The sequence below is a fragment of the Eucalyptus grandis genome, chromosome 1 (assembly GCF_016545825.1).
Source record: "Eucalyptus grandis isolate ANBG69807.140 chromosome 1, ASM1654582v1, whole genome shotgun sequence".
NCBI classification, from domain to species: Eukaryota; Viridiplantae; Streptophyta; class Magnoliopsida; order Myrtales; family Myrtaceae; genus Eucalyptus; species Eucalyptus grandis.
In genome coordinates, this window is record NC_052612.1 from 26025446 (window position 1) to 26045702 (window position 20257).

General features: G+C 38.7%; 1 protein-coding gene across 1 annotated transcript; it reads right to left on the reverse strand.

The window, feature by feature from the left end:
• Positions 1 to 11336: 11336 nt before the first annotated feature.
• Positions 11337 to 13013, reverse strand: LOC108959504 (ankyrin repeat-containing protein BDA1). The gene is made up of 2 exons (XM_039310454.1): positions 12567 to 13013; positions 11337 to 12345 (listed from the first exon to the last, which is right to left on the reverse strand). The coding sequence occupies exons 1-2, from the start codon at positions 12963 to 12965 to the stop codon at positions 11551 to 11553; spliced, it is 1194 nt and encodes a 397-aa protein (XP_039166388.1). The 5' UTR covers positions 12966 to 13013; the 3' UTR covers positions 11337 to 11550.
• Positions 13014 to 20257: the final 7244 nt, after the last annotated feature.

A 20257-nucleotide genomic window follows, 5' to 3' on the forward strand; every position in this document is an offset into this window, starting at 1 on the left:
AGACTTTGATGAAAGAGTCTGCAAGTCTTCATACTAGATTGATAGAAACGTTTTGTCAGCTTTAAAACTCTCAAAGAAGTTTTCTCCAACAATCTCCCCCTTTTTGATGGTGACAAAATTTTCCTGCAGATTTGGATATCTTTGACCTGCAAAAAAATACTCAAGCAAACATGGATATCTCACAAAACATAATTGGTTTAGTAATGACAACATTTAAATCTGCATCCACAGGAAATAAGTTAGCCTTGTAAATGAACAACTATCTTTGCCATGAAATACCAATAGTGCTTAAAATAAACAAACGAACAAACAATCCAAATCCAAATCAGTCACAACCAAACAACCAAATAAAAGTAAAGTCAATCAAAAAAGTCAAGAGTTAAATCTCAAATCTCAAATCTACACAACATCTCTCCCCCTTTTTGTCAGCACTAAAAAGGTAGAGACGAAAAGAGAATGGAATTAGGACTGCTTTGGAACACGAACAAGCTGGAAATCTCCCATTGACTAGACAATCCGTTTCAGCTTTTTCAAATCCTCCTTCAATTGAGCCACATCTTCACCCTTGGCATTTGTTTGAACTTGAAGAGCAAGGGCATGAACTTGATCATGCAAGGAAACTGAAGAGGCTTGACCTGCATTCTGCAAGTTTTGAACTTCGCATCCCTGAGCATAAATTTGGCCTCGCATCTCCATAAGAACATCAATCACTTTGCGAAAGTCTGCTGAATTATCAGTCTGAGTACTGACTTCTGCACGATCAGTAGGTGTGTTGGCAAATGATGGCAAGTCAGCACGATCACTCAGATTTGGCGATGAAACCTCATGGCCTTCCTCAAGGAATTGAGAGGCATAGATGTCTTCTGGATCTACAGGTGAACGATTAACTCCTTCACTAGTAGCAGCAATTGAAGATGTACTTCTTTTCTCAGCATCTCCCCTTGTTTCATTGCTTTCAAGCAGCAAGAAGTACTCTTCATGCTCTGTTTCCTCTTGTTCACCTCTGCCCTCTTCTTCTTATGCAATCCTTTGTTCCTCTGCTTCTTTCTCCATTGATTCTCTCTCTTCACTCCTTTGTTCGATCTCTTCTCTGTCTTGATCCTATCTCTCATCTGTCTCTGGAACAATACACCGTAAGTTTTTCAGTGCAAGAGCAAAAATTGTGATATCATCCTCTTCCTCTTCATCCTCTAAGATGAGTGCTCTTCTTTTCTTGAATGGAGCAACCATGGGTTCCTTCCCTTTCCGTTTTGCAGCTGAAGAGACTGGGCGAGTTTTGACAGGAGTTTTCTCCTTGAATCGCTCCAAAGCCTTGTTAAGTTTCTTCAAACGCATTTTGGAAACCATTTTCAGTCCCACCACCATTTGATTGCATGTTCGAATACATAGAATCCTTGGAGGCTGAATGTTCAAATGTCTGAATAACTTAGTGACAAGTGCTGAGTAAGAAAGTTGGCCCTTATCTTTCACCATCGTTTTGTACATGTGGAACATGATAGTGTGTGGAAGAGAGAACTTTTTGCTAGCGTTAATGGCATACATCAGCTTTGCCTCCGAGTTTGAAACATCGGTCTTCGAAGTTGATTTGGGTCTGAGGCAATTGATCACTATCTTGTGAAGCAAAATATTTTAGGCATTCATCCTTAAATATGAAATCTTTCCTTCTGCCATTCTATCCTGAACAAGCTCTACCGTCACACATCCAATAGACACATCGATTGGTTGGAATTTCCCTCTTTCAATCCCAATCACATCAGCCAATGTATCCATGTCAACTACATAGTCCTAATCTCGAACACTGAACGAGAATCTATTCGCATCCAAGAAACTTAGATTAAAATAGAAGTAAGCAGTGAGTTCAACATGAGTCTCTGTCATTTCAGAACAAAATCGTTCTAGTTGAAGAAGATTGAATTTCTCTCGCAGCTTAACACTAAGAGAATCAAGAAAATCAAAGTCCACACTTCTAGGGTTAATCACACCACGCTTTAGCCACTTAGAGTACAGTCACTTGTGTTCCTCTAAGCGAAACAAATCTATCTTTGCTTTGGATTTTCGCCGCAACACCCATTCTAGGCTTAAAATGAGTGTACATCTTATCATCATCATTCTCATCAGGTTGACTTAGCCCTCCAACACGAGGATCGCTTGGGATATTTGCAAATGCTTCTTTTACTGACCCCGCAAGAGCAATTCCCAATCGTTCCATTGTGCATAAAAAAGTGGGTTTCGTTTTGATACCCTTTCTCTTTCAATAATTCATCAATATAGTTCAAGGGAGTACCACCCTTCTTCAAAGCACAGTAAAGCTTAAAAATAAAAGCGGGCTTTTGAGTTCTTACGGGTTCTGCATTTTCGATGATTTCTTCCTCTTCTCGATGTTCAATATCTTGAGGTCTAGATGGAGAAGATGGACGTTGTTGAGAATGTTGTGGGCTCTGCTACTGTCTAGGAGATTCTTCTTCCTTCGTGAGGTCAAAATGCGTAGGACCCTCACGCATTTGTTGTGGTCCCTTGTTCGCGATCCTTGAAGACTTTCTTTGAGACGACATTCTTCACAGTTTTTGAGAGATTCCAAGCTTGTTTCGCAAGAAAGGTAAAAACTTTTCGAAGATTAAACAAGAGAAGAAAAGAAAAGTTGAAGATTTGTGCTTTTTTAGGGTTTTGTGAGTAGAATCGAGAAAAATCAACAATATATAAAGCAGTCGAAACGAGGCATATGAAACGACGTAAAATGAAAAATAAAAATGCCTTTTAAAAAATAATTGCCTTTTTGAAAAAATAGATAACCGTCATTTCAAAAATAACTTCTTTTTCGAAAATGAATAATTGCAATAATCACGAAAACTGGGGAATATAACATCAATCAATTACGGATTAATAGATTATCGTACCTTTTTAAGATTTTATCTGAGAGATAAAATTTCTAAAATAGAAATAACTTACAGTCATGAATCTTGATCGTCAGAGTCAGAGAGTCTTTAGACTTTTAGTCCTGAGTCTTAACTTCCTCATACTTTAAGATAGTGAGTCTAGAACGAATAACTTCAAATTGATTTTTCTCCAAAGGCTTTGTAAAAATGTCCACCAGTTGATTATTCGAATCAATAAACTGAATCGAGACTTCTCCATTTTGCACATGATCTCTAATGAAATGATGTCGAATCTCTATATGCTCTGCTCTTGAGTGAAGAATTGGATTCTTGGTGAGATTGATTGCGCTGGTGTTGTCACTTTTGATTTCAGTGCACGAATCATCAATTCCAAAGTCTTTTTGCTGTTGCTTTATCCACAGAATTTGTGAACAACAACTTCCAAGAGTTACATACTCTACTTTTGCTGTAGAAAAGGCTACGGTGCCTTGTTTTCTTGAAAACCAAGATATTGTCCTATTACCAAGCAATTGACAGGTGCCCGAGGTGCTCTTTCTATCAACTCTGCATCCTGCAAGGTCTGCATTCGAATATCCAAGAAGAGTAAAGTCTCATTCTTTAGGATACTAAAGACTTAAATTTAAGGTTGAGGCAATGTATTTGATAATGCGTTTTGCAGCACTTAAATGAGATTCTTTGGAGTCTGATTGAAATCTGGCACAAATATAAACACTAAACAGACTGTCAGGTCTAGAAACAGTAAGATAAAGAAATGAACCAATGATACTCCTGTATAGCTTCTGGTCAACTTTCTTTTCTCCTTCATCTTTGTCCAGCTTCAAGGAACTTGACATTGGTATATCAGTCTTTTTGCAATTCTCCAGTCCAAACTTTTTGACAAGTTCTTTAGCATATTTTTCTTGATGAATAAAAGTTCCCTCCTTCAATTGTTTCACTTGAAGCCCGAGAAAGAAGGTTAGTTCACCCATCATACTCATTTCTTGCACATATTTTCATTAGAAGATCCAAAAATAATATCATCAACATAAATTTGAACAAGTAAAAAGTTTTTGCTTTCTCTTTTAATAAACATTGTAGTATCTACTTTACCTTTAACAAAGCCATTTTGGATTAAAAACTTAGTTAGTCTTTCGTACTAAGCTCGAGGTGCTTGCTTTAAACCATATAGACCTTTTTTTTAGTTTGAATACAGAGTCTGGTTTCTTTGGGTCTTCAAAATTGGGAGGTTGTTCCACATAGACTTCTTCTTGGATAAATTCATTTAGGAAAGCGCTTTTGACGTTTATTTGGAATAACATGAAATTCTTATAACAAGCAAAAGCAAGTAATAATCTAATTGCTTCTAACTTTGCTACTGATGCGTAAGTCTCATCATAGTATATTCCTTCTTCTTGCGTATATCCTTTGGTCACGAGTCTTGCTTTGTTCCTCACGACTTTTCCTTTCTCATTCATCTTGTTCCTGAAAACCCATTTAGCTCCAATGATAGATTTGCCTTTTGGTTTAGGAGTCAATTCCCAAACATCATTGATGCTGAATTGCCTGAGTTCTTCTTGCATAGTTTCAATCCATCTTTCATCAGTTAAAACTTCTTCTATCCTCTTGGGTTCTATTTCAGAAATGAGAGCCGCAGCACTAGACTCTTCATGTCTTTTGGATCTTGTGCAAATTCCTTCATTAATATCACCAATAATGAGATCTTTGGGATGACTAGACTTGTGCTTCCAGTTGCTGGTCGATTTGTTAGACTATTGACCTTTTTTCTTCATTTGGTTCTTCAATGATCATTTGTTGCTGGTCTTCTGAAGTCTGAGTTGCTTTTGGAGATTTAGACTTTGTATAGTCTAAAGCAAGTTTAGATTCTTCAGGTTGAATCTAAATTGATTGACTTTGCATAAAGTCTTGAAATTTCACATTCATCGATTCCTCCACAGATTGAGTATTTTTGTTGAATACTTTGTAAGCTTTGTTGGTGGTTGAAAATCCAAGGAAGATGCCTTCGTCTGATTTTTCTTCAAACTTACCAACTCGATCATTTGCATTTTTCAATATAAAACATTTACATCCGAACATATGAAAATACGAAACAATTGGCTTCTTTCCTTTGAATAACTCATAGGGAGTTTTCTCCGAAATAGGCCTTAGGAAGACTCTATTAATAATATAGTATGCTGTAGAAACAGCTTCAGCCCAAAAACGAGAGGAAATGTTACTTTCAATTAAAAGAGTTCTAGCCATTTCCTACAGCGATCTATTCTTCCTTTCCACAACTCCATTCTACTCTGGAGTATATGGTGAAGAGAACACATGCTGAAAGCTAGATTCATCACAGAATTTAGCAAAGTTTTGATTTTCAAATTCACCTCCATGGTCTATCCGTATACTTGAAATAACATATCCTTTCTCATTTTGTACTTTCTTAACAAATTTTATAAAATAAGAAAATGTTTCAGACTTACTTACTAAGAAATATATCCAAGTAAATCATGAATAATCATCCACAATTACTAGGCAATATTTCTTACCTCCAATGCTCTGAGTTCTGGTTGGTCTAAAGAAATCCATATGCAAGAGCTGCAGTACACGATTAGTTGACATTTGATTTATTGGTTTGAATGAATTTCTGACCTATTTTCCTAACACATATGGTGTGCATAGATCAGACTTTTGATATGTCAATTTGGGTAGTCCACGAACAAGCTTCTTTGCTGAGATTTTGGCTATTTACTTCATGTTGATGTACCCAAGTTTTTTGTGCCATAAGTTTGCTTCCTCTTGAATTGGGATTAGACATTGGGCTTTATCTAGTTTGATATTCAAGAGGTAGATATTTCCATGTCTTCGTCCCGTGAAAGTCTGAGAGGAGTCTTTACAAGTTCCTGAGCATATTCATTCTTGAAAGTTGATTTTGAAACCTGTGTCGCACAGCTAGCTGATACTCAGCAAGTTGTAGTTGAGTCATTCCACTAAGGAAACATTACTGATCGTGAGACTTCCAATCTTTATGGTTCCATATCCCACAATTCTGCCTTTGTTATTTCCTCTAAAAAAAGACTTTTCCACCATTAATTTGCACAAGTTTTATGAAACAATTTGAGTCTCCTGTCATATGTCTTGAGCATCTGCTATCTAAGTACCATTTAACATTATTTTTTTTTTATAGTGACCTGCATTTAGAAAAGAAACTCAAGCTTTCTTTGGTACCCATATTTTCTTGGGTCCAATGGTGTTAATACAATATACGGTCTTTGCCCAAGCCCTCTTAATAGGTTTCCAAACCATATGACATTCTTTTCAAAATGATATGAGCTATTACATTTAGAACATTTAAGAGCATTGCAGCCTTCAGGTTTTACAAAAACTTTTTGAAAATGATTTTTGTAAGAATCTTTTGTAGGTCTTTGTTTAATTCTTTCCTTTACCTTAGGAAAATCAATTAAAGGAATGATTTCAGTAGTCATTCTCAAACCTGATTTGTTGAAGTAAGGTCTTTATACTGAAAGAATCTTTTCTAATTTCTTAGATCCTATAAAGAACCTTTTAGAAATACTTGAGATATCATTTTTCAAAAATGCATTTTCTTTTGAAAGATTGTTTTGAAAGATTGTCTGCACTTTCTTTCAAAGTAATAACACTTTTATCTAAACTTTCGACCTTTTCTTTCCAAACAACCTCCTGTTGCTTTAGTGCAGAATTTTCTTTTTTAAGTTCGGAAATTCTTTTGAGAGAGGTTTTGAGATTAAGACACAATTCATCAATGCATTTAGAAACTTTAGTGGGAATTTTTAAATTACTTACCTCGATTTTCCTGTCTGAGTTTGAGTTCGTCTCAGAGTCTGAATTTGAGTCCGATTGTGCCATGAGACAAATATTGGCATAATCATCATCACTTTCCTCACATTCGGTATCACTTCAAGTTTCTACTTTAAGTGACTTTCGATATTTCTCAGCTTTTCCTTTCTTTTTCTTCAGCAGGGGACAATTGGGTCTGATGTGTCCCTCTTTCTTGCATTCAAAGCAGACTACATCCTTGTTGGATTCATCATCCTCAGCTGATTTATTTTGTAGCTTTTGAGAACTTTGTTTCTTTGAATTGAATCTTCTTCCCTTTCTGTTCAATTTTCTGAACCTTCTTATCATGAGAGCAAGCTCTTCATCGTCCATATCGTCTTCAGAATCTGTGACATTAGAATCATCATTAGATTCTAATGCAATGGATTTCTTACATTTGTGATCTTCATCTTCGTTGATTTGCTCAACTTTATAAGATTGAAAAGTGCCAACCAATTCGTCAACAGAAAGTGGCATGATTCTCTGTGTCTCCCTTATTGAGGTTTTTATGTGATTCCAATCTTTGGACAGTTCCCGCAGTAACTTGTTAACCTTCATAGGTCCAGAGATTAGTTGACCTTGATACTCAAGACCATTCACGATTTCTGTAAAACAACTAAACATGTCAGTGATAGATTCTCCTGGTTTCATCTCGAATGCTTCATATTGACCAAGCAGAATATTGATTCTGGTTTCTTTCACTCAATCGGTTCCTTCATAGGTGATGTGTAATCTATCCTAGAATTCTTTAGCTATTTCATAAGAAGATATTCCGTTATATTCAGTAGGAGATAATGCACAATATAAGGAATAAATTGCTTTTGCATCAAAAGCTTGTTTCTTAGTTATCTCTTCTTGAGTCATTTCACTGGACTCAACAGCTTCTTTTCCTCTTTCTTAGACTGTTGCAGCTTTAGGAATGATTCATTTTTCTACCACATCCAATTCCAGAGGATCATTTGATTTTAGGAATGCCTTCATCTTGTTTTTTCATATGTTGTATTCATTTCCATCAAAATAAAACGGTATGGCATTGCTTTGCCCTTCAACCAGACTTGGAGCCAACATACTAGCTATCTTTAACTCTGAAGTAAAAACACTTCAACTTAAATGAGTACATAGGCTCTGATACCAATTGTGAAAATTAGTACGAGCACTTAGCGGGGGTGAATAGGTGTGAAAACAAAATTTTGCAAAGTAAAACATATCATTTTGCTTTTAAATCAACGCTGCTTAACAATAGATTATGAAAAGAGAATTATACTCTAATAATCAAATAGAGTTACAATCAAAGTAGCAGAGATTAGGGAAGAGAATAAGAAGACAAGGTTTATAGTGTTCGGCTTAGTTCAAGCCTACGTCCACTCGTCCGCACTGACAGCCCATCGGCTGGATTTCACTAAGAATCAAAAGAGTTGTTACAATATGACTCTTCCTTGATTCATAGTGTAGAGACTCTGCTACACTTCCTAAAGGTCTCACAAAAGTATAAACTCTCTTTTGAGTATAAGTTCACGCTCAACAATCAAATTGACAAAGAACAGAGAGCTTTAGACTTTGGAATTTCTCTATCGCGCACACACTCGAATAACTGGAACATCTTCCTTATAAACTCCTTCATGCCATCACACCCGTTGGCACTTTCCAAAGGAGTTCTTTCAATCTACCCGTTGGACAGAATCAATTAGAGAGATTTCGAGTTATTTAAGGAATATGACGATAGCCCACCAATCATGCTTGCCCATACAATCAGGATCTAGGTTTCCATAAGTAGAACCTTCCAAGTATACTTCGCCAATCTACAGATCCAAAATCCCTGAATCAATCTCAACTTGAATAATGGATTCCGAGATGTTATATCCAGCCAAGAGATCTTTTCTAATCGATACAATCCAATCCTTAATGAAGTACTCAATTCTGAATAAGTCTTCTTCAACGGTCTAGAAATTGTCAATGAGAATAGACTTTAAATCTTGAGTCTGGCGATTTTCAGACTTTGATGAAAGAATATGCAAGTCTTCAGATTAGACTGATGGAAACGTTTTGTCAGCTTCAAAACTCTTAAGGAAGTTTTCTCCAACATAAGGAACCTGTTGGAGAGATATGGAATAGACGTGGTTAGTGAAGGTAAAATCACTTAGGTTGTCGATATGCATAACAGAAATGTAACTCAACATTGTGGCCATTGAGATGTCTGTTCACAAAGGGCACGTTTATATCTGTTGTGATTGTGACCCTTTGTCCTGTGTCAAGTGAAATTGAGGAGTCAGCCGGTGAGCTTGAAAGCAAAGCAGAGAGTTAAGATGAACATTGTCCGTACAGATTTAAGCCCGAGCAACTTCAGCTCCACCTCCATTAATGGAGATTACAAGAAACGTAGAAGAAAAAAAAAAGTAAGGAAATTTCACAAGGAAATAGAATTTTTTATTATTAAAGAAATATCAAATTGAGCTGAAATTTTACATTGCCAATGACACATGGAGGGAAAGAGATATGTACATTAGCAATTGACACACAGACTTCTAACGGCAATATTGGATGAAAACTTAAGGGAGGCAAGTTTTGGTCGGACAAAGAGTTGATGTGTTTTTTGGAAGACAAAGAATTTGGGCCAAAACGGAGATCCCATCTAAAGTTTTAGGTTTTTTAAAGGATTTGGACAAATTTTTTTGACATATACTTGTGTTTATTCATTGGCTAACCTCATATATTATAGAGGCAATGTCTTTTTTTCTTTAGGTAACTCTTTTGGTGGAAATAAAGTGAATGTCCTAGTCTTTAAAAACTATTAGCTAGTGCCTCATAGCGATGACCCTAGTGTCCCAAACTGGATTCTCCCATACTCTTGTGTCCTTATGAATGGAGCTTTGAAGAGTGAGTACTGTAGAAGTCATGATGCAACTGGTTCGTTGGACTAGCGTCAGGATATATGTGTTAGGAGTTCTAAAATAGAATGATTATTACTTTGAGAAGCTCTTAAGGGGATTTGGCCTCCCGGGCACAAACTAGGCAAGAGTTAATGCCACTCTTCTGACGAGGGTAATGGCAAGCCAAAATTAGTTGTCATACTAAAATGCTTTGTATGTCTCGCTTGAGGGATTGAATGTCCAAGTTAAGCTAAATATGATATGATCAGGTACAAGGATGTAATTTTCCATACTATTCTTAGAAACAACTACTGAAAGAAAATTGATCTGGAGATCTCGACTCGCCATTCACCACATGGGCTGTTCCACTGCTCCGATTTGTCAGCCTGTGATGCTAGGATGTCATCAATTGCCTCTATGTATTTATGATATGTCTTCTTCAAATTGTGACCATCACTAGTCTCACACTTTTTATCTAATGTTTGCAAGTGATAATTATTTTACCATGTTCGTGACTTCAACCTCACTGAGATACTAATAATTAAAAAGTCTTCGCCCACAAGGTATGTTATAATTAGGTACCACAAGTTGTTCAAAGATTTATTAACGATTTGAGTCGAACTCATGATTTAGGGAAAGACAGCTGACCTCTTCATCACTAGGTCAAACACCTTGGTGGTAGATCATGTAAGGTAACTTCGGAACTTCTCGCGTATGCAAATCGGATGGAGAAGTGATGCCAAAGAGTTAGAAAATGGCAAAACACAGAAAGTGAAATGTACACGGAGCACAAGAAGGAAACGACATTTGGCTTTTTACGATAATTCTAAACTCCGAGCTTTTAAGTATTAGATAGGTAGAAATAATTGTCCTTTATAAAAACTTTCCTCTCATCACATCAAATAGGTGATGGGACACCATATATATATTTTTGTCCTTTCGTTTCAGTGGGACGAGGAGACATTCATTGTAGGTACTTTAGTAGTTCATATTTAGTGAAAATTAATTTTGTACTCCTAAAGTCGTGGTATGAACGGCACTTATGCAAGGACCTTTCTCTTTGGTTGATGGAGTTCAAGCACGTCTTTTTGCAAGGAAGGAAAAACACATAAGATAATTTCATATGTAATCAAGACTCATTTTATTTTATATTATAGAAACAGAGTTTATTTCCTTCGAGATTCGAAAATCTCGTGGAATTATTGAGTGGTTTTCTTTTTCTTATAAGGTTATTAATCTACCTATTTTACAACCTCAATTCACTTAAAAAGTATCAACTTTTAGTTGGATCCAATTCTGTTTGGAACTTTTTTAATCTTATAAAAAATCATCAATTTCCACTTTTTTATTGAAATCTAGCCCTTGTTAACTCTCCGTCCAACTTGCCGTTAAAATTCAATGTGCCAATTCTATAAGCACTTCTTCTAGAACGTGTCATTGATGATGTGCAATTTCAACTCAATTAGATATTTTTTTATAGAAAAACCTCTGCTCTTTCTATTTCCTTATGTTTTGTTTCTTCTTCTTCTTTCTTCTTTGCCACCTCCATTATGTTCTTGTTTTTCTATTTCCTTGCTCGGACCTCCATTGATTCTTCCACCTGCTCTAACAGAGAAATTCATTCTCAGCCTCACAAAGATGTTTTACTTCATGGCCAATCCATCTTAAAAAGCAAAGACCAAATGAGTACTTAGAACAGAACTCGCAAAACCACATCTCAAAATCTTGACCGCTATCCAAGAAGTTACAAATGTCATATAAACTGACAACACAATTTATTAGGGAGATACAATACAGCGGATCACTTGCAGACATCACACTCGACTACAGAGAATCAGGGACATAAATCTAATAGCTGACCTCATCAAACAACTCCAATACTCTACTACTAAATGCTTGAGATGCCATCATCATTTACAACCATGACTCGTTTACAACTACGACTCTAGTCCACCACCTCAAAATTTGTACAGATCGCCAAAGATCTTCATTCGAAAAAGCTGATGCAAGAAAAAATCCAAGACTATCGCCAGCCAATTCTGTATCAGTAGGAGAAAAACTGCTATCATAAGAGGCAGCACGTTCAGCACAGTCGCGGTTGCCTTACCATCCGTTGATGTGATCAGCAGGGATAACGTGAAGCAAAAGTAAGTTAGAACCATTGCGATGATGGATAGCCTAAGCGGCCACTTGAGGGGGAACTTTTTAGTGAGGTAAATGATCATTTGGACTGACACCAAGAATCCGAATGAGTTGCCGCCCAGGAAAAGGATGTACACTAGGCCCGCGCTATAACTTATATCCTCCGTGGAAGTACTATTCTGGGATCCCCCGATGAGTTGCCTCCCAATAATTTCGACCTTGTCCTTTTCTACAATGCTTGGAGGCTGAAGCACGGATTGGTAGGTCGCATTGGCGATGAGCGTGGCGACGACTAGTAGGGCGTTGAGTATATCGCCTTTTGAACGTGATGATGACTGAGCATTTGGGCCTGGGTCCCCATCTGATTGATGACCGTTACCTCCCTCGATATCGTCATCGTCCACCAAGACTGGTCTTGAAGCGCGCGAGTTTGATCTTCCACTTCCACGTAGAGCTCCAGCTCGCACAAGGATTTCTCTGATTTCTCTATCTCCTGCTCCCCTTCGCGAGAGAGTCAAGACATCTAGGGGCGTTGAACCACTGTCGTTCAAGGGGTTCACCTCCACAACGTCGGACTTCACAGCATGCCCACAAAGCAGCAAGCTAATCACCTGCAATTCTCTTCCATTTTCCAAACATTAAGATTAATACAAAAAGACTTCAAACATAGATGAGACATCCTTTTATTCCAGTGATGATCAAAACAGACCTGATCAAATAAATTCCTTTTGCCCAGAAGATCTTTACATATGGTAGGGACACCAAATTAAAACCCTCACTGAAATAATGGACAAAGAAAAGTGCCATAAAATAAGGGAATGGTGAGACTTGCCTCGAAATTTTTGCCGGCAGCAGCGAGATGCAAGGCAGTGTCACCTTTGTGGTCCTTCCAATTGATCACCTTCTCCTTCTTGTGCAGCTTCAGATGCTCCACCAACCTAACCACTGCTTCGAACCGGTTGTTTTTCACGGCGAGGTGAAGCACAGTCTCCTGTCGAGCAGTTGTCTCTTCGATGGATTCATGCGAAGCGGAGAGTAATAAATTCATGACATCGAGCTCCCCTTTTATGGCGGCATAATGCAAAGGGATTCTACTCTCCCGTCCCTTCACAAAGCACAGGTGTGGACCCACTGTCAAGAGCTCCCTCGCGACCTCAACATTACCTCGAGCTGCTGCAATGTGCAGCGGGCTAAAACCACCCGCGTTCACTTTTTCGGCGAGCTTCGGCATACGGTTGAGGAGCTCTCGGACGAAATCCGGATGGCCGGCAGCGGCGTGTGACCGGCTTCTTCGAGATCCATCTCCTCGAGGATGAGCCCATTGCTGCTGATCAAGTCTTTCAGCTCATCGATATTGCCCCTTTCAGCTGCTTCTAACAACCTTCGCTCCATTTGATCGGAATTAATAATGGCCTCTCTCTCTTCTTGGGACACCTTTGGACTTGGACACGTATTAAATTATCGATCCATTTTATAGAGTTCCTGAATATCGAGAAGTTCATTACAGAATGATGAAGTAAGACTAGCAACAGTAAAGTTCCATGCACAGAACCACTTATGATAACCCAACTATCCAATAAAATATTGCAATATCAAAGCACAGATCCAACCAAGTAGGACCACGCGTTAAAGGGAAACAAGCATTGGAATCGTGCGACCTTCGTTTGTGGCCAAAGGTCAATTTTTTGGTCATAAAAAGGCTTTTTAATCACGTGGAAAATTAAAAAGCGGGAAAGTCTCGAAAACCCTCCTCGAGAAAAGGGAGGGGGAGAGAGGGAGGAGGGGGCCGGGAATTTCTCCCAAAGCACCTCCGAGATCAGTGTTCGCCTCGAATTAAGCTCCATAATTTGGTGAATTCGTCTCAATTGAAGCACCCTCAATCTCACCGGCGACACAGATGTTCACCGGACGATGACTGTGCGCGTGTCACATGCCATTATTCGAGCCATGGACATGGGCATTTTTTGTCTGAAAGAAAACGCCTCCAGGCCCGTCCGCGCCACTGCGGCTACATGACGGAAAATTCTGCAGAAGAAATTTATCATTTTCTCCTTTTTTTATTTATTTATTAGTAGAACGAGGAAATATGCAGTAAAGGGACTTTATTAATGAAGTCCCTTTCCTTGTCGTTTTGTTATCTTTTTTCTTTTTATTGGGGTCATGTGTTTTGTTTTATCTTAAGGGGGCGGGAGTGAAGTCAATCCCATGGACTTCGTAGGCCAAACTATAACATCCTAGAATGACGTCACTTGTCTCCACGACATTATCACGTGAATCGATCCATCATCAGATTGAGGAGTCACTGCAGACGACTTATTGAACGGTTCGGGACCCCCCATGCCAAATTTTATTTGCTTTACATTATTTAGGGCAGCAGTGGGACCTATTGTATTTGTATTCGAGTCGATGTCTATTTGTTTGGTTCAGAATACAGTGTCGTTATCATAAAAGGATCTAGTTTCGTATCCAGAATCGATTTTTTTTTGTCGCCAGCCAAATTGAAATATTATCACATCTTTTTAGAGTCTTGTGCCTCTTATTAGTATTATTTTTAGTTGTCATTTTAATTGTTTTTTCCCTAGATTTTTCAATAGGGGTGTCAAAAGTTCTGTTTAGTCTCGATGTGCATTAGTTTTGAACCAAATAGCAACTAGAACTCCACTAATGAAAAGGCATGTATTGCCCTTGAGTTGAAATGTTTTGTAGTTTGAACAGGGTAGTTCTAGTAGGTTATATGCTTGATTGTCTTTTGACCCATTGAAAGAACATCATCTATATACCCCATGCGAATAGAGTTCATGGTGGCCACTCACACAATCAATGATTTAGATGATATTAATCTACATTATGTGTGGTAGGAATGTGCATAGCCCGTGCTTTTGTTTAAATTGAAGCTTGGCTCACTAGCCTTGACTATCACAAATTTAGGCTTTGCATACCTCGCCTAGAAGCAAGGGTCAACAAACAACCCTCACCAACCTAGAGTTGAAAGGAAAACGGAAAACAATAAAATAATAAAGAAGATGTCAAAAAATTATTCACGTCAGCACCAATCTAGCCACGTAGAACGATTAGCATCCACATTATCGATTTCTTACCAAAATTGATCGGAATGACTATATTGGCAAATTGTGAAAATATTTAGGATTAAATTAGCCAAATGAAAAAGTTTAGAACTAGATTGACCACTATACAATAGACTTAGGATTTTTTTTTTTTGACAAATTTCCCATTTTTTTCTTGAGGATGAACTTAGGGGCAGCTAGCATAGCTTTCGCAGCGTTCTTCACCCCGAACTCTCTACTGAACCAGGCATACGGAGTTCTAGAGGTGTTGTTAAAGACCTTGCAATTAAATTCTTGGATTGCTTGTGTTGGTTTCAAAGCAACCACAAAGAGGACAATGAAGAGAAAGAACCGAGTAGGCCTAATTATTGCAAAGGATGAATTAACTAGCCCTTATCTATGTAATCTCTTGAATCCATTTGTTGATTATATACAATTTTTGACACAGGTGAAAACCATGGAAGATATATAGTTGACAACTATGCTTTCAAAAATTTATTATATTTGACAATAGTAGATTATCTCTTGCTCAATTAAATTGCCTTAAGTTTAATTCCTTTAAATTTTATCGTCAAATTGCTGAATTGGATGACACTTAGCCATTGACAAGTGTATTAGTTTGGAGTTTTATCCTCTATTTGTTTCAGGTTTGTTACTCTTAGGTTCTTTGTGATATTAATCGAATTTAAAGGAAACTAATGAAGGATAGATTTATTATAAATGTACTAGTTTGAGATTTTTAATTGCCAAAAAATTAATTTTCAGTAAATTTTTCATAAGTGCATCAATTTAGGGTCTTTGGTGGTAAAAAATTAGTTTTTGGAAAATTTGTTACAGGTGTACTAGTTTAGGATTTTTCATGATATTAACCACTTTTCTCAAAGCACCTCCAAGATCATTGTTTGACTCAAAGTAAGCTCTATAATTGGTCATTTCGTCCCAATTGAACCCCCACCCCAATCTCATCGGCAACACGGATGTTCGCTGGACGACAACCACATGCATGTCGCATGCTGTTATTTACGCTGTGAATCGAGGCATTTTTGTCCTAAAAGAAAATGCCTCCGGGCCTCAATGCCACTTCTTGCGTAACAGAAAATTCAGCAGAAAAAATTTCTCATTCTTTCTAGTTAGTAGAATGAGGGAATCCACATCAAAGGGACTTTAGTAGTTCATTTTAAATGAAGGGAATGGAAGTGCCTTTCCATATCGTTTTGCTTTTTGTCATATGAGGCAAGATTATCTATGTCTTCCGTAGGTGGAAGTGAAGTCAATGCCAAGGTCTTCATAGACTAATACTATTACGCCATAGTCATGACTCATGACCCTAGGATGACGTCATTTTCATATGACTTTATTATGGAGTCCCACCTTGTCGGAAGCATAAGACATTATTGAACGGGTGAATTACCAAAAAAATTTTAAACTTATTATAATTGTGCCAATTCAGTCCTAAACTCTTTTTTGGGCCAATTTAGTCCTAAACCTTTTATAATTGTGCCAATTTAGTCCATCTGACCAAAATTGGCCGGTTGACGCTGATATGGACGCCAGTCGGGGACAGTTGGCTAGCGAACGCTGATATAGCAATTTTTTATATTTTTAAATTATTTTTTTGAATTTTTTATTTTTTTACCATCTTATCCTTCCTCTAGCGCCGGCCAAAGGTGAGGGCCGACAAGGTTGACCTCATCGGCCATTGGTGAGGCTCGCCCCTGCCAACCACTGGCAAAGGCGAGCCTTGCTTAGCGACGGCAACCTCACTGATGGCCAACGAGGCTTGGCTTCCCCCTAATTCCATGGTCTCCAAAATAGCGTGCTCTTCGTTGACACATTTTTGAATCAAGAAACACATCAAGATCAAATCTTTAGGCCCTTCTCTGTCTCGCAGTCGAGACCCAGAATGAAGCAAAGCCCAAATCGACCTCAGAAACTGCATTTCGCTCGTCTTCATGCGCCACATTTCACAAACCAATCGGCAAGGTGAGGGTCGACCTCGCCGGTGGCCGACAAGGCTCCTCACCCAGGTACAGTGAGGCTTGACCTTGCCATGGCTGGGTGAGGCCAAGCCTCGCCAGATATGGCAATAGCGGCCTTGCCGTTGCTAGGTAAGGCTCACCTTTGCTAGTGGCCAACAGGGGCGAGCCTCGCTAGTGGTCGACGAGTCGCTAGTGGTCGACGAGGTCAGCTTGGCCAGCCCTCACCTCTAGCCGGCGCCGGCCGGCCAAAGGAAGGAGAAGATGGAAAAAAAATTCAAAAAAATATAAAAAAAATTAAAATTGCCACATCAGCGTTCATAAGCCAGTTGTCCTCGACCGACGTCCATGTTAGCGCCGACCGGCCAATTTTGGCCAGATGGATTGAATTTGCACAATTGTAAAAGGTTTAAGACGAAATTGGCCCAAAAAAAAAAAAAGGACTGAATTGGCACAATTGCAAGAAGTTTAGGACTTTTTTGGTAATTCTCCCATTATTGAACTACTTTGTGACTCCCAAATCATAATTTCTTTGCTTTACATATATTTAAGGTAACAAGGGGAAATTTGCGCAAGCTTGTTGTTAATGCAAATAGCACAAATTTCCAATGATGCAATCTGCCCCATAAAAAAAAAAAAAAAATCTCTAAAAATCTCTCTTGTTATGCAGACCTGTCTCTACCGCCATGGTAGTTAATCCCCGAACCCTAATCTCCAACGTTCATCTTTGTTCTTACTCTCACAATCTCCCTTTGCCTATTACTCGGCTTGCAAGTGCTCAATGCATTATCCCATCTTCAATGCCATAGCTCCTGAATTCTTCAACCCTAATCGCATCAGTCAACCCACCATGCCTCCCATTCCTAGCTGAATTTTGCCTCTGAACTTCATCCACAACCTTCTTTCCTTCCCCTCACAAGTGCCCTCCCTCTTTCACAATCGTCTTTCCCAGTGCAACAAATGTGCTTGGCCTCTGGGTATTCCTTTGTCTCCCATTATTATGTTCTGCATGCATCAATTCCTCTGTTCTAGCATCCCCTCGGTCCATCTTGACCAAATTGATGCCTCGCTTGATGGTCTGACTATCAAGTAAAGGAATCCCTTGCTGCCCATTTTATCTCACACCTGTGGCCTTTCTATCCAAACCAATTTATCCCTACTGAAGTTGCCTTGTTCTATCGGATTGCCAATGGAGCACACAAACCGAGATGAAGACACTCGACTAGTAGCTCTATGCCATAGATTGGGTAGCCTTTGGCCCGAACAGGAAGTTGAAGTCTGTGATGAGGCTGCTCTAATAGAAAAGTTGAAGAATGCAAACTAATTTTGGTAGGTAAAATCCTATCTAACCCTCAATTAATTTACAGGCTTTCCAAAATACCATGAAACGAGCTTGGTGCATGAAAAATGTTGACATCTCCCAACCTGAAGTAGGGCTATATGTGGCTAAATTTACTAAAGAAGTCGACAAACAGAGAGTTTTAGATAACAGACCTTGGCTTTTCTCACACCATCTGGTAATCCTCAAGCCTTGGTTACCGAACACACCCCTCCACTACTATGACTTCACAACATGTTCATTCTGAATTCAGATATTTGGGCTCCCTCTAGAAAGGTGCACTGAAAATACAATCAATAGAGCAGTGAGGCATGTGGGAAATGTGCTAGAAGTTAAATTAGAAAACAAAGATGGTACCTACAGAGCTAGGCAAGCCCGAGTGGAAATCAACCTTTAAGACCCTCTAAAACTTGGCCAGCTGATTCGATTAGAATGGAAGAATATATGGCTGGATTTCCGTTATGAAAAACTATCCCATTTTTGCTATTTATGTGGAATACTTGGTCATTATGCTATGCATTGCAAAACATTTCCTTTTAATGAAGAAAAAATGGACATGAAAGATACTCTCTATTTTGGCCAATAGCTTTGTGCTAAAGTTAAGGAACACAACCCTTTTTGGGTAGCCTTTTATGAGATGAACAAAAACCAAGATGACACATAAGATATAATACCAGAAACTCCTCAGCCATCCAACCAACCAACTAATAACAGTGGAACAGCACAGCAAGGGAAAGGATAAAGTACCTATCGAGCCTCCAACAAATCAACCCCTTCTCACCTTAGCTGAACCACTCAAATGGTGACATCAACAGGCCCTTCAGAAGGCATATTACCACTACTTGCAAAAACCCCTACATCAACACACCCTGAAGATCAGCCAATTGCAGCTACTAGCGCTTCCAAATAGAAGAAAATAAAAAGCAACCGTTTAATTCCCAAAGTAAGTCCTACAAAGAAAGTTAAAAGGTACAATCCTTATGAGCTGAAATCCCATGGACTAGAGGAGTTTGATGACTTGCATCTGATGGATACTCCAATCTTCGCGGTTGAAGAACCAAGTAGATGGGCTGTGGTGGCTAGCCCGAATAAGCCACCCCATGACAAATGAAGATTCTCAGCTGGAATTGTCAGGGTTTGGGCAATCCCTTGACAGTTTGAGCTCTAAGGGCCCTAGTGGCCCAAGAAAAGCCCCATATAGTGTTTTTGATGGAGACAAAGAATCAAAATGCAGTGCTGATAAGAATCCAAAAGAGATTAAGTTTCCCTATCTATCTAATTGAAGATCCTATTGGACTAGTAGGAGGACTGGCGGTGTTTTGGAATAAGAGTCTTTATATCCATCGACAATCAAACAGCGAACTATATGGATATGATCTGCACGAATAATGAAAATGGATTACCCATGCGCCTCACTTGTCTTCACGCGCCTTCGGTGTACACTCAAAGACAACGCTTATGGGATGAGCTGCGCTAACTCAGCAACCACAACACTTTACCATGGGTGTGTGTCGGAGACTTCAACGAAATTCTTTACCACTGGGAAAAAACAAGTAAGCGCCTAGCGAATCACTATCATTTGCAAGCTTTTAGTAATTTTATAGATACTTGTTCACTTATGGAAGTTGAAAGCAAGGGTTGTGCATACACTTGGGTTAATAATAGAGAGAGAGAGAGGAGTTAGTTAAAGAAAAACTGGATCGCGCCCTTTGTACAATGGATTGGCGTCTGACATTTCTAGAAGCTGAGGTTTTTGCCTTACCTACCCTGGGTTTAGATCACAGCCCACTATTACTAACAACTGAAGCCAAACCTATCAAAAGGAGAAGAAGATTGACCTTTGAGGCTTTCTAGCTTCAAGATCAAGAGTGCCGCAAGGTTATGGCTTAATCCTGGGATTGCACTCCAAGGTCAGGCCCAACTATTTCAAACAAACTCAAGGCTATTTTAGTTGCTCTTGCTACATGGAGTAAAAGAAAATTTGCTAATGGATATCATCAAATCAACTGTTTGAAACAACAACTCCAAGATATCATCAACCAACCCAATAGCCATCATGATAAAGAGGAGGTAACTCGCCTGCAAATGGAAATTCAGCACCTCTAGCAACAGGAAGAGCAATATTAGGCATTGTGATCACGAA

Excerpts from the sequence above, each read along its gene's own strand:
- LOC108959504 (XM_039310454.1), bottom strand. The coding sequence starts at position 12,965 with ATGCCGAAGCTCGCCGAAAAAGTGAACGCGGGTGGTTTTAGCCCGCTG. Across the intron at positions 12,346-12,566 it reads CTGCCGGCAAAAATTTCGAG|GTGATTAGCTTGCTGCTTTG; the intron begins GCAAGTCTCACC and ends AGAGAATTGCAG.